Raw genomic sequence first — 15,743 nt, 5'->3', positions numbered from 1 at the left:
GCAGCCTTGTTGCTTGTATGTTACCGGTTCCTACAACTTGTAAATACGGGCTATTAACCTTGCATTTTCTAGATAACTGGTTATACAGATTAAATATATTTTGTAGTTTTAAGACTTTTCACTGAAAGTTGTGCAAGTCAAACACTGGATATTCTACAGCCATGTGACTACTAAAAATGCACAAGTATTTCCATGTACTGCAAATTCTTAAGAAGCTGTATTTAAAATAAAGTGTAGAAACACAGCAGATTGGTGTTACTTGGGTTAGGCACTCCTTAATGCAGAACAAATCATTCAAACCTTTCAGTTTTGAATGAACATCAATTCTGTCCCAACCCTGAAAACAAGGACTGCCAGTAGCCAAGAAATTAAATTTAATGTTATAAAAGAAGGTATATCAAAATATCAAACTACACTTGCATGAGGTGAGTGCAAAGTTGAAGAAAGTTAAAATCTATGAAAAAAATTTAGATTAAGGACTACAATACTGGATCAAATTTACACAGCCTGAATTTGCAGCTGTTTTTTGCTCTTAACTTCCTCCTGTTGAGATATACTGACTTCCTCCAAGAAAAGGAGTTCTCTTACACAAAATGTATCATGTTCACACAATTTTTTTCCTATTATTCAGAACAAAACAGTTTTGCTGGCAGAGATTGTGGGTTCGCAGGGACATTTAAGCTTTCATTAAACTGGAAAGCAGTCAAGTCTTTGTGTCTACAAATTTTACATTTAATAGTTCCACAAATTTGGCAGAGTTCACAATGATGTCTAGGATGTCTTCACCAAATCGTAGACATAAATATGGAAATCATCATCAAACTTGATGAAATAGACAGATGGTTTGGCTTCAACTTGATGAATGACCATGCCAGTCCGTTTTGAGCCATCTTCTTTGGCATATTCCACTTGTTTGCCTACCAGGCTGTCCACAACTTCACCTGGTTCCCGTTCTGCAGGAGGTGAATCATCTGTAACACAAAACCAGCATACTTTGGTAGGCATGGATGGAATTTCAGTATGGAAAATAACATCAAACTCATCTGCAAAACCAGTAAGAAACTATCAGAACTTTTAAATACATAGTATGCTGTTTTGTTTACACAAACATTTAATAACCAGTGTACTTCTGAAACGTACAGTTGCATATTTTTTTAGCCCACCAATAATACAACAGTTCAATTTTACGAAGTCAAAAACAGCAGTTTTGATTGTTTAATCTTTAATCAAAAAGGTTTACATACATGTTATAAAAAATGCTTGTGGATTACTGAATTTAATCTACCAGCAGGAACAAGACTGGATCTCATCAGCAGCCCCATCTACCCCCTATACACACATTATGCGATGTTTGAGTATATGCAACAAGCACACCTCCCAGATGTCTACTACGAGTAACCTCTTTGTTAGAGCTTTTGATTTGACGTTGCAATAGGTATCATTACTGAAGTCTAACCATATTATTTGCTTGGCTAGCAAAATCTACCCAGAAGTAGCCTTGTATTTTTTGACAGTGTCTATGCCACGTGTTGATGCAAAAAGACAAGTAAATTACAGAACAAATACAATAAGCAGTAATAGCAGTGTACTGGAGAACTGGAAGCTAGCCTCACCAAAAAACCCACATTCTTTCTCTATTTCTTTTATGAAATTTCTCTGTAAATGTACAGTTCCTCCATAAATGCATCATCACAAATAGTTATCCTTCTCTCAAAATCAGTTTTATGTGAAGTATTTGTTGACAAAACATAAGCTTTTAATTAGAAAGAATTGTGCAGTATTTACACAGTTTTAGTATCAAAACTGGTAAAGTATTTTTCCCTTACAAAAATAAAAGCTTAAAAGAAGTTACATTTTTGTGTCCTCACATACACAAAGACAAGTAACAACCTAAGCTTGAGAAAATAAAAAGAATCGCCCGGGTAAGTTTTAGCTTTAACACTAGCGCAAATTCTACTCTATTCTATATTCCTGAACAATATTTATTCTGTGAAAATTCTTCATGTTAGTAGGAAAAGCCACAAAACTTTCACTTCAAGAAACAAGAAAAATATATTCCCCTAATCTACCATGTTTTTTCTTCATTCTGCAACATGTGAAAGAAAATGAATTTTCAATATCTTAAGTGCTTCTTTTCCCCAATAAACTACTCAAAGGTTTTCCACTTTGAAGACCTACCACAGCTAAATTAAACTGCTTCAGAAACACAAATCAGAAACATCCTCTGTGAGCTATGATACCTCTTTCCATATAAGAACAATAGTGGAAAGCGTCTGGTTTGTCGAGTTTCTAATAAAAACTCCAGACAGAACCTCTTCTGTAGTAGCAAGAACATATCTTCAGCAAAGTTAAGAATAATTATGGAAAACAGCTTTCCACTACTTACTGCATACTCCTCTGCTGATTAAAAATGAAATTTTTCAATAGTTATAAGAATTATTTTAACATCACCTGCAAACTTAGTATGCTTTTTTGACTGTGTCCAGATCACTTATAAAAATACTGAACAGAACTGGCCCTAAAATTGACCCTTGGGAACCCCAACAGTCTAATGTAACCCCTTACAACCTTTACTACAACTTCTTGACCCCAACACATCAGCCAACTGTTCATCCACAAATTTACTTTACTCCTTAAGCAGGGGATCTCAACTGTGTCATTGCCAAATGCAAGCTCCGTACAACCCAAATCCTCCATAATCAAATCTGGAATTGCATCCATAGTCAGTTCTAGCCCAGTGTACAAATATGTCCAGAATGTATCTAGAGTGAGTGAGCAGATTTTAAGCAGATGAATAATCAAACCAGCCCCAGAATTTTTCAGATTAACAGAATTGCATTCATAAAAGGTCATGTCCATGAAAACAAACTCCCATGCCCATTAATAAACCACAGGCAAATACTTATGTAAAAAGATGACACTTTCCAGAGGAAAAAAAAATGTTAATGGGCCTACTTACTTGAATCAGGCATAATGCGAAGGTCACCCTCTTTATAATCATCTAAGAGTTGGTACATGTACAAGACAGGATCTTTCTCATAGGTAATATAAAACCATGTGTTCATAATAGGAGCTCGAGCCAAGACCATCCCCCTCCATTCATCTTTTGAGCCATCTTCTGTCTCAAACATATGTTCCACAGCTTTTCCAATCATTGTGTCTGCCAGGTGGGCATCACTAATTCGAGATGAAGCTGCAATGACAGCATTCCATAAGTTCATTCAACAGCACGATTATATGTCACTGTGAAAAGCAGGGTTTTTTTCATGATTCACGAACAGATTTTATTTGAAGTTAGTCAATTCATATACAAAGCAAACACTGTCCATTCCACAGAGTTTACTTAGTGAAGAAACGCAGAATTTTACTAGTGTTGTTAAAACAATAAATCATTTTATTGCTCTTATCGTAGAATCATAGAATCACAGCATCACAGAATAGCCTGGGTTGAAAAGGACCACAATGATCATCTAGTTTCAACTCCCCTGCTACGTGCAGGTCACCAAATACTAGACCAGGCTGCCCAGAACCACATCAAGCCTGGCCTTGAATGCCTTGCTCAAGATCAAATACTCATAATGCACTGTAATGCAATACCAGCATAGGCCACAGCAATGAAAACTATTTGTATTTTAGCTAGATATTGGGCAGTGAGTAGGTCAGGAAAGCTAGAAAAAGAAGTCAAACAGAGAGCAGTTTAAAGAAGTTGAAGTCATTGAAAATGTTTCCTGCTGTTATTAGAAATACTTATGTAAAGTACAGAAGGAAAAATATCACTTCCAGACATACTACACACAACATAACTAAGATCACCTAGAGTTTAAATTTTAGTGGAAAAAGCAAAGTTAACTTTTCATAATTTTGCTATGGTAAGACTCTAACCACAGAATGTACTAATGCTATTTGAAGACAAAAAAAACAAAACAAAACAAAACAAAAAAACCCCTACTGGATTCTCTGGTATTGTCAGATCTTTGTGAAATCAGAAAATTTAAACAGAATGTTTAAGATTACCTGCCATATGACAAAAAATAATTAATAAAATATAAGTAATCAGATTTCATCTTTTCATTCCTGGGATGCCAGGAAACATTCAAAAATAAGTGTCAAATTATATGTGTGTATTTAGGAAAAAAAACTTACCAACTCTGTCTGGAAGGACTTCAAGTGCAGAAACTCTTTCATCCTTGTGCAGCTCTAGTCCATATACACAATCAAATCCATCATACTTTATAAGATAAAGAGAGGGATTTACAGGAACTTGGTCAAGAACTGTGCCCTTCCACTGTGTTACAGGTCCACTCCCTTCTTTCCATCCATGCTGTATTCTGCAGCCTACAATGTTTCTTCGTGGCTGAGAAATAGGTTTGCTTGGTCCCACATTGTTTCTGTGCTTTCTGTACACAGATACAAACACAATATTAAATAAGCACATATTCAAAATTCTACTCTGGATAAGAAGTGTATACTTTGTCTGCAGCTCAGTGTATCTTAGCGAAATAAAAGTATAAGGCTTATTACGCTATGCTGGAAAAAAAAAAGAAAAAACAACCAACAAAAACATACTGAAGAGTAGTGGATTACTCCCAACAACATTTTAATGAGAGCTTTGTAATTGTATACCTAAAACTAGTTTGCTTAAGAACTATGCTATCAACTCACCTGATCATATCTCAAAGCACAGTTACCTCACAGAACTTTACTATCTTGTTTCTCTCCCTTGTGAATAGTAAACATAAGTCCCTTACACAAGAATGAAGAAATGAGTGGAAGTATTACTGGCAGGTGACTAAAATTCTTCTAAGGAATTTTTTCTCCTACAACGTGTTTTCATCTGAAAGATATTTTGCTTCCTTCTTCACTTATTTTGGAGTCAAAGTATTTTTAAAGGTATGTCAGCAATAATATTCTTCTAGCATTCCTTTTTATTGCAACACCATTAAAATTGTATGTAATGGTAACGGCGATAGAAGGCATACTTCTTAGTGCACTAACATTTTTCTCCCCTTCTTGTTTTCATGGAAGTTGCATGAAAATTCCTTCTGGTCTGAGCAGTTGTTCTGATCAGCAATCACGTAAGCTGTCTGACAAAGCACTGAATGCTTCATGCAAGTTATTAAAATCACCAACTGACCATTTGAATACAAATGGAAGAAACAAACGAACATTATGACAGTATACTGGGGATAGGAAATTAGTACTATGTATATTTTAGCATGTTACAATATACATTTTAATTCTTAAAATGTTTATTTAGGAGGGTGACACATCATAATAATGGTGAATCTCAACTAAAACAAAAATAATTGTTTTGATTAGTTACTACCTGTTATATACTTCATTTATATGGCAAACATGAAATAATATTCTTAAAAGTAACATCTAAAGAATGAAAATAGGTTGCAAACAAAACAAATTTTTTTTCTTCAAGACAGCAGTAACTGAAGAGAAAGCTGATGAGAGCTCACAGAGCAGTGTATGTATGATAAAGATACAAAGAAGACAACAGTGAAATCTCAGTCCTACAGAATAAGGCATTCACTATATGAAGCTAGAATGCATAATGCTGAAGATGTAATCAAAATTCTACAAAAAACGAGACGTATGATTATTTCATCAACTTATTATTTCATCAGCTTGTTCCACCTTCAGAAAAAGATCTTAGCAGATACTTCAATAGTTGAATTTAACAAAATTCCCCTTCTGTGATTTGACTTTTTCAGCAAAATAAGGCTACAGTGTTTGCAGTCTTAACTTCTGAGAGTATAAATTATTATAAACTATCAGCTACAAGGCTCTTTCTTGCAGTTGGTTTTAATTTTATGCTGACACTAGAACGCATTTTCAAACTCTTGGTCAAGTGTTTCTTTTTTTTTTAAATTACAATGGTTTTAGTAATACTTTATTGTGACTCAGATGAGACAACAGAAATGAGTTTTACATTTACTTAGTTCTAATGAATCTTAGTTCTATTTAAGACAGAATAAAACAAAGTTAAAAAAACCCTGAAAGTTACAATAGCATCAGTTTTTAATGTTTGTATATGCTGCTAGTTGTCTGATTCTTGAAAAGTTTAAAGATACTTTTCAATATCAATTTTTCTACCTGTAAAGCACCCTGAAACGTTTAAAGTGAAACAATTAAGTGAAAAGCTTCACAGTCATTCTAAATAATATGATGAAAAAATACTGGAAAAGTGACTTCAAACTGTAACTACCTTTTAAAATGCCTTGGAGAGGGCAAAAAACATTACAAATGTAGTCAAACACCATCCAGATCAAGCTGTTTTTGAAGGCTGTTCTACCACTGAACTGCCATTCACTCTCATTTGCAGTATTTTTAATGTAAAAAATGAGATCTTTAAATTAGTAAATTTCCAAGGAAAATTTATATTTTCTTACATATGAATGTGTGGTAAGAACAAATGTATAGCTTTTTAAGCAACAGCTACCAATTTATTTTCATCCAAGACAAAAAGTAATGAACCCAAGTAATACCTTAATAGTATGCTGTTTCTGTAATACACCAAGTAATAAAAATATACATAACCTCTGAGATGCTATATCCAGAAGACCCAAAGTGTTTACCTCTATTAGAATTCTCTTCTAAAATTTCACTCAGATTCTCAGATTAAGAAAATTAATTAATTCTCAATCAATTTTCTAGATACATACAACACATGGAGTCAAACAAACAAAAAACCAGCAAGTCCTAGAAATAGTTCTCAACACATCAGACATATCCTCAGTGTGTTTCAGATCCTCTTCCGTACCTTGAAGGCATTAAGCTGGTAGAGAAAACCTAGTTATGAAAAGGCTTCATTATCAAAACCAGCTTTGTGAGACTACACACGCAGAAAGAAATCTTCCTACTTCTTCAAATTATGCTTAGATGGTCCTCATACAAACTTTCATTTTGCATGTGCTATCAGGACAAACAGTGTACTGCATAACTACTTACAACTGGCAGCTGAGAACCATTATTTCAGGACTGTGCTTACAAGACAAACTGGTATTTATAAAAGGAGCATAGCAATTTCCAATAGTCTATGTAGTTGTCCGTTTAATTAAGTTTTGAAAAAAAATAAATTTTTTCCAGCTCTCAGAGAAACGAGTTAGAACTAGGGAAAGAAACAGCAAAGGATGAAAGAAAGCCACGCCCCTAACATTCGGAGGGGAAAAGAAAAAAAAAAGCACAGCTGCAAAAGAACTGGCAAGAAAACTCTGCAATTGTGTAAGTGGTGTAAGTGCAGCACACAACAGCAGCGGTCCAAATAATTTTAGGCTTTCACAGTATGAAGAAGTATTAAAAATAGGACCCCAAACTTATTACAATCTTATTACAGACTACTACCAATAGCAGAATGACAATGAAACTCTTATTAACTACTATTCACAATATTCAGACTATGAGGCACGTTAGACGAAGAGCTTTCTGCACTCACTCAAAACTCACTATTCAGTTGCAAAATCTTATGATGCTGCAGAAGCCAAGATTACAAGTTGGTTTAAAGAGAGATCAGAAATTCAAAAGGCTAGGTTCACTGATAGTTAAACTGCAGGTACAGCCTGCACCTTGAGATCCTCAAATTGCAAACTACAAGAAATGCAGGGAGAAGAAAGGATTGATACGTACATCATTTCTTGTACTCTTTTCTTAAGTACCAAGAGTGGAGAAAGAATGAGATCTGAGAGGCTACTGACTGATCTGATGCTAACGAGGTCAGATTCATATTCACAGCAATGGTCACTACCCACTGACATCATCTGGAAGATCTGCCTTTATGCTGAACTGTAATCACGGCTGAATCCTTTCCAAAAGGCTCAACAGTTGACTATTGACTACCACTTAGTGATGACTTCAGAAGAGTAATCCGCACTGCTCATATGATCACTTCCTTGACTCATGCTCTCTTACATACTCTTGGCTCTGCCCTCTGCCACAAAAATTCTGTAGCATGTATGAAGTCTCCCCTATGGCCTTAACATGCCAAGGCTGGTTCCTCTTGTTTTATATTAAATGAGGAATATAAAAGTCATGATAACTAAATCAACAACAAAGTATGCATTACTAACTTACTGTCTACTATAACAGCTCAGAGTATTATAAGCACACATTGTTACAGAATCATCCATATCTCACCTTCTCACTGCAAATTATACATGTAAACAATTCTCCGCTAGTCTCTCTTATTCTTAGATAAGTCAGTGAACAGCACGTATCTTCGTTTGGTACATAAAACCTTCGCTAAATGATCAAGAAAAAATTGAACTAGTCTAACTTAACATAAAACTAAGCTGGATAGTTAAATTCCTCAAAATTGTATTATATAGCCTTTATGCTAACAAATGCACAACCTATTTAGGTATTTAAAAACTGTATATCAACACAACAGTAAAGACAAATCTAGCCACCCTCAAGTACAAAAGGCAACCCACCTCTGATAGTCTTCCCATCATACACTCCTTTCTCTGAGCGGTTGAAAAAGAACAAGAGAAATTAAGTTTTAACCAACTCTACCTGCCTCTAGACAAATAAACTTATGTCTTTGCCTTCTATGAAGATAGATAAGAATGGATAATGATGAGTTGGTGGAAGGGATTAGAGTAATTTTACATAAAATTTTGTCTCTGGGAAACAATTATTATTCATTCAAAAAAGTTAAGTCACTGAAAACACACTTGGTAGGCAAACTGCTTTGGATTGATGCATGTCATAAACCACTATAATAGGACTTTAGACTTAAAATGGAACTAGTAACTTTTTAAAAAATTTCAGGCTAAAGCAGCCTAGATTTCTCCATCAGAGATGCAGTCAGATACATCTCACCGATCAATAATGACCAGAGTATTAACTGTTTTCTCACAGTTACTCAGCAATATTCAGTAGCTAATTAAAGATCTTGTACAGGAAATAATGCATGTCATGAGAATGCATAAGAAGATATCCTACACATATGAACAGCAGCCTTCTAACAGACATACTTCAGATGTCCTTTATTTCAGAAAAGTGAAAAATCCTTTTCAAAACTACAGTTCTAGTGAATGGAAGATAAAATATTTCTAAGGTTATTTCCATACTTGTCGACCAGTAAGTATGCTTTAGAATTGTTAGCAACAGATGAACATTTTGCCAGATTAACAGAGGTCCCTGAGTACATGCGACTGGTTTCTGGCTTGCAACTGCTTCTCTCTGAATCCCAGAGAAATTGTAAATTGTAGTCATAAGGTAATTTCAGAATAACATTCAAAAATGATGCTTAAAACTCCCTTAGTGGCTTATTCTTTCCTACCACCCTCCAGAAAGAACTGAAGTCTGACTCTACACAAAAAACGGAATGCTATTTCCTAAATTTTACAGAAGCTAAGTGATTGGAACAATGCAGATATATTTCTAAAACAGTCCTTCCAGTTACAGACAGCTGCATTTTTGTAAAAATATTAACAACTTACTTGTGGGAAGTTCTTTTCTTCATCATGCTGGCAGAGACTCCTGCATGACCTACAATATAAATGATGATGGAATTACTGAAAAATAAAGACTGTGTACAATGTCACAAAAATCTGTGTTAAAAAAACTTATACATAAAAATTTCTCTATGAGCACTAAAATGTACACAATCCAAAAACGTCATGTTCTGAATTATCAATGTACTCCTGCAATGGGAGAAGGCTTTACAGAAATAAGAAATAAGCTTGAAGTGTGATATGACTACAACAGTTAAAGAGAAAGCCGAACTTCACTTAACAGGGACCTGGTCTATGTTCTAGAAAAATGGCCACAACAGTTGAGATGACCAGCTAGCTACAACAGTTAAGTGAATCAACTAACTGTTTAACTGTCTGTTCTTATGCAAATCAAAAAAATGCAAATGAATGTCTTGCTGAATTAATCAGACCAACATGGAGGTAGTATAGATGTGATTCAGCCTGAAGAACATAAGAAAAAAAAGTAATAAAAAAAAGGAGGCATGAAGAGAGCAAGTCTCCTAAGCCGGCTTCAACTCATGTATTCCTTCTGAATAAATGTCTAATACTATGATGAGGAATTCACAGTTCACAGTTCACAGTTTAGTATTAGAAAAAAGTATGCTCCTATAAAGCCCAACACTGAAACAGACCTCATCCTGTCTTCTGGGCCAGACAACTGCTTATCAGCTATGGTTAAGGGTAGTGGAAGAGAGCACGGGGGATGAGAAATATCAGATGGTTAATGGTGGTTGGGAATGCTCAAAAGTTGCAAACTGCCCTGATAAAATCTGCTATCTCAGACAGGTTTGACAGACACAGGTCTGTAGGGTCATGCCAGGGAGCCCTCAAATTTCCTTGGCAGTACAGTGTCAAGAAGCTTTTGGCCTGCCACAGGGAAAGCTTTATAGATAACAAAAGGCAGTGAGGTGACTAATTGCCAGGAGAAATGTACCATCGCAGCCACCATCACAGTGCAACTGCTATATTATGATTGTGCTGTTATTTCAGTATACCAATGTACTGCTCTGCTAAATGAAAATCCCATCTAACATCAAATACATTCAGAGGGATAAAGCGGGCATTAAAACAAAACCTTGTTGAGGGCAGTACTCAAAAGATCCTTGTCAGAGCAATGAACTAATGTGTAACTAATTGGACATGTTTTACTAGCATCTGTAAACAGCCATGTGTATAAACATGCTCAGAATTTTGACTATTAATGCTTAAATAAACACCCATAGAAAGACATTTAATTAAGTTTCTTTACAAGTCTAAACAAACCAATTTTTCTATATTTAACAGTATGTACATGTTCCAAGCATAGCTTTGGGTATGGTAAGTCATGCTAAGTCATAGCAGTATCATACAAGAGAGTCAAGCACTAAAAGTACTCCTAACCATCAGTCTCCATAATATTCTCATTTTTGCTTTTTCAAGTGGAAAAATAAAGAGGATATATAAAGTAACAAATGGCAGAATTAATACTGTATCTTATGTTTATAGCATTCAGGCTTGAATCAAATCCTCAGATTTGTGTTTCCAGTTCTAATGACATCTAAAAGGTTTGGGTTACAAAAACAAGCTTTAAGGGTAAATACTAAAGTAAATATAGCAATATAGACTTTTAGGAGATTATACAATTAGAACTGTACTTTAAGCACGTTTGTATGAACTCTTAATGAGAAAATAATAATTTCAAAAGATAACCAAAAGTTTGATTACAAACGCTGAAGAACTTGGGAACTGACTGCAACTAAAGTTGCTTCTGTAAGTGAGATGACTATGTTTAATTTATACTTAATTAAAAAAAAAATATTTTATTAGAAGTATGGGGGTGTTTTACTAAAATTATAAATCTTAAAAAAAATAAAAGTTTTCTCATAAAGTAAAAGATCTGCATCATCAGAACATTAACACGTTTCATGCTTGAAATTACTGACTGATAATGGTTTTGGCTAAAACAGCTCAGCAGAATCACCATGAGTTGGAAGGAGTCTATAAGAATCATGAAGTCCAAATCCTGGCTTGACACCTAAAAATCAGACCGTATGTCTGAGAGTACTGTCCAGATGCTTCCTGAACTCTGGTGAGCGTGGTTTGCTTCCCTGGGGAGCCTGTTCTTGTGCATGATCACCCTTGTCTGAGATTAAGGAGGAATTTGTTGACTAGAGAACTATCGTCGCGCTACCCAGTTCGAGCTTTTAGAATTACCATGGTATAGGAATGAACCTCTTTACTGTGCTCAACATACTTCTTATATATTCTTCATTCTGAACATGAGCCAGCAGTGCGCTCTGGCAGCTCGAAAGGCAAATGGGATCCTGGGCTCCATCAGGAGAGGGGTGGTCAGCAGGGACAGGGAGGTGATTGTCCCTCTCTACTCGGCTCTTGTGAGGCCCCATCTGGAGTACTGTGTCCAGGTGTGGAGCCCTCAGTACAAGAAAGACACTGAGATTTTGGAAAGGGTCCAGAGGAGGGCGACTAAGATGATCAGGGGGCTGGAGCACCTCCCCTATGAGGACAGGCTGAGGGAGTTGGGCTTGTTCAGCCTGGAGAAGAGAAGGCTGCGGGGTGACCTCATTGCAGCCTATCAATACCTGAAGGGAACCTACACCCACGAGGGGAGTAAACTCTTCAAAAGGGCTGACAACAGCAGGACTAGGGGAAATGGATCCAAGTTGAAGGAGGGAAGATTTAGGTTGGATGTTAGGGGGAAGTTCTATACAAGGAGAGTGGTTAGGCCCTGGAACGGGCTGCCCAGGGAGGTTGTGGATGCCCCGTCCTTGGATGTGTTTAAGGCCAGGCTGGACGGGGTCCTGGGCAACCTGATCTGAATGTGTGTGTTTGGTGGCCCTGCTAGGCAGGGGGTTGGAACTACATGATCCTTGAGGTCCCTTCCACCCCGGGTGATTCTGTGATTCTGTGATTAGAAAGCAGTAATTTACCAATAACAGCTCATTGGCTTAAGATTCTACCAAGCAACAGCAGTAAGACAATAGGCTTCTCAATTTCCCTAAATATGACATTAACTGTACATATCAGCAGAAGAGCATAAAGAGAACATCCTGTTATTCTTTAATCACAGTTTGTTCTTTGTTCTAGTTTGCTGACTCCCAGGGTTTCATACCTACAAGAAGGAGGTACCATGGAGTTTATCAAGCCCAACGGTGATTCACCCTTAGTTACATCCTCACCCAGAGAGAATATAGAATAGGGTCTAAATGACTAGAGTCAAAATCTTTAAGGATTTATGGACCCTCATTCTGCAAAGACAGTGATAGAGGGGTTATCCTTACTTCTGCTTAAGGCTGAAGACCATCAGCTGAGGGAAAAACATCAATATTAACAGGAGGGAGTGCATGAACTCCAGAGACCCTTGTTGAAAATTCCTGAATCCTCTAGACTCAAGTGAGTTGCCACTCCAAAGGCAGTCTAACTAATGCAGTATATAACGTTGAATGTGCACATTTACCTTTGATCCACCACTCACAGATCAAGACTCAAGACAATCCTGGGTCCATGTTAAGTGGTGAAATTTCTCCCTCTCTGTTGGTCTTTCCCTTAATCTCCTCTTAGTCATTTTTCTTCAGTAACTGTTGCCTACTACTGTAGAAAATTACCTAATTTTGCCTCAAAGTAGTTGTTAGAAAGCTCAGTAATTTGGCTGGTATGGTTCCGTTGAGTCACTACCTGACTAGGTTGCTCTGGCAACCCTTGTCAAACATACAGTATCACTATTTGAGGAATTTCAAACATTCATCTTCTTCACAACTCACTGAGTGGGAATAAAACAACTTCGTCTGCAAAGAAGTTTTTCTTGATATCCAGCCTGAACTTTCCCTGTGGCAGCTCCATGCCTTTCCCTTCTACTGCTGGCCACCAGAGAACACTGCCCCTCCACACCTCTCATGAGAAAGCTGTAGGCTGCAGTGAGGTTTCCCGTCAGCCTCCTCTTCCCTGGACTGAACATACCCAGGGATGGGGGGCTGAGTCCCCACACATGTAGAAGACAACTTACTTTAACAACTGCAGTATTGTCAATAGTTAAAATTTACAAATTTCCTTGCCTGATTATCTTTCAGCTACAGGAAGGCAAGGATACACCTAGGTAAAACAGTAGTAAGACAAAAACTCTATAATAGGAAGTGGATAGATTGTGAAGAGCTCTGTCTGAGTAACAGCCATGACAAGGTTGAGAGCTTATCAGTTAAAATCAGGGATTGGTCCAAGAAAGGACATCTGGCGTTTGGGGTCTACTACAGGCCACCTGATCAGGAGGAGCATGCTGACAAGGCCTTCTTGCTTCAACTGCAGCAAGCGTCACACTCACAGGCTCTTGTCCTGATGGGGGATATCAAACACCTGGATATCAGCTGGGATAGCAGCACAGTGGCAGACAATCCAAGAGATTCCCAGAGTTTGCTGAGGACAACTTCCTGGTCCAGGTATTAGACAGACCAACCTGAGGTGAAGCCTTACTGGACCTGGTAATCACCAATGCACAGGAGAGCATTAGAGAGATTAAGATTGGAGGCAGCCTGGGCTGTAGTAACCATCCCTGGTGGAATTTGTGATCTTGAGGAATGCAGGCCTGGCAAAAAGCAGAGTCAGGACCCTGAACTTCAGGAGAGCAAACTTCTGGCTGCTCAAGGAACTGCTGGATGGGATCCCTTGGGAAACTATCTTTGAGGGTGTAGGAATAGAACAGAACTGGCAGCTCTTTAAGGACACCCTTCAGCAAGCACAACAGCTCACCATCCCCCAGCAGAAGAAAACAAGTAGAGACGGTGGGCCACCGACATGGCTGTGCAAGGACATGCAGCTTAAACTGAAGGAAAAGTGAGAAATGTACAGGTAGTGGAAGCAGGGTTGTGTAGCTTGGGAAGAATACACAGATGTTGTCTGCATGTGTAGAGACAGGATTAGGAAAGCCAAGTAGAATTTGGCAGAGGATGTGAAAAATAACAAGAATGGGTTTTACAGGTAAGTAGGCAGGAGGAGACAGGTCAAGGAGACTGTACCCCCCTCTGATAAATGAGAACAAAGACCTTAGACCTGGGAAAAGCTGAGGTCCTCAATCTTGCCTCAGTCTTCACTGGTGGTTATCATGGGGCAGATCCTCCTTGTTACCATATTAAGGCACACATGAGACAGAAAGGTAATTTGAGACAGCCAGCATGATTTCACTAAGGACAGATCTTGCTTGACCAATCTGGTGGCCTTCTATGTTGGAATGACAGAATCAGTGGATAGGAGAAGGGTGATGGATGCCGTCTATCTGGACTTCTACAATGCCCTTGACATGGTCCATCATCACATCCTTCTCTCTAAATTGGAGAGGTATGGATTTGAAAGATGGACTGTTTGATGGATTAAGAACTTGGCTGGTCACAGCCACAGGGCTGTAATCAGTCATTCTGGGTGGAGCCCAGTCACAAGTGTTGTCCCCCAAGGGCTGGTCTTGGGACCAGTGCTCTTCAACATCTTCATCAATGACATAAGACGATGGAATTGAGCGCACTCTCAGCAAATCTGCAGACAACACCAAGCTGAGTGGTGTGGTCAATACACTGGAGGGAAGGGAAGCCATCCAGAGGGACCTGGACAGGCTGGAGAAGTGGGTCCATGAAAACCTAATGAGGTTCAACAACGCCAAGTGTAAGGTGTTGTGCTTGAGCTGTGCCATCTCAGTTATTTACATAGAAGAACTCCTTGAGAATAGCTCTGTAGAGAAGCACTTGGGGGTCCTGATGGATAAGAAACTGGACATGAGCCAGCAGTGTGCATTTGCAGCCCAGAAGGTCAGCAGTATTCCGGGCTGCATTAGAAAAGGGGTGCCCAGCAGGGAGAGGGATGTGATTGTCCCTCTCTACTCGGCTCTTGTAAGGCCCCATCTGGATACTGTATCCAGGCCTGGACCCCCCGAGCCCAAGAAAGACCCAAAGTTTTTAGAATGGGTCCAGAAGAGGGCTGCTAAGATGATCAGAGGGCTGGAACACCTCTCCTATGAAGAAAGGTTGAGGGAACTGGGCTTGTTTAGCTCTGGGAAGACCTCTTTGTGGCCTTCCAGTACTTGAAGGGAGCATATAAACAGGAGGGGGAACTACTGCTTACATGGGTTGATAGTAATAGGACAAGAAGGAGTAGTTTTACACTAAGATAGGGGAGGCATAGGTTAAGCATTAGGAGGAAGTTTTTCACACAGATTGTGGTGACGCACTGGAACAGGTTGCTCAAGGATGTTGTGGATGCCCCATCCCTGGAGGCATTCAG

General features: G+C 38.2%; 1 protein-coding gene across 5 annotated transcripts in view; it reads right to left on the bottom strand.

Moving 5' to 3' along the window:
• Positions 1 to 6: 6 nt before the first annotated feature.
• The window catches only part of SPIN1 (spindlin 1), a 65,491-nt gene continuing 49,754 nt past the window's right edge, over positions 7 to 15,743 (bottom strand). For all 5 annotated transcript variants that reach the window (XM_042822848.1, XM_042822849.1, XM_042822852.1 and 2 more), the window contains exons 3-6: positions 9,453 to 9,501; positions 4,144 to 4,397; positions 2,960 to 3,193; positions 7 to 971 (exon numbers count right to left, since the gene is read on the bottom strand). In XM_042822848.1, the coding sequence (XP_042678782.1) occupies positions 772 to 971; positions 2,960 to 3,193; positions 4,144 to 4,397; positions 9,453 to 9,501 (737 nt within the window). In that variant the 3' untranslated portion in view covers positions 7 to 771. The remainder of the gene's footprint in view (positions 972 to 2,959; positions 3,194 to 4,143; positions 4,398 to 9,452; positions 9,502 to 15,743) is intronic.

The sequence above is a fragment of the Centrocercus urophasianus genome, unplaced genomic scaffold (genome assembly GCF_019232065.1).
Source record: "Centrocercus urophasianus isolate 14NV4802_14NV808 unplaced genomic scaffold, USGS_Curo_1.0 seq_21, whole genome shotgun sequence".
Classification (NCBI taxonomy): domain Eukaryota; kingdom Metazoa; phylum Chordata; class Aves; order Galliformes; family Phasianidae; genus Centrocercus; species Centrocercus urophasianus.
Note: the sequence above shows the minus strand (reverse complement) of the source record. Positions and strands in the feature narration are given on the sequence as shown.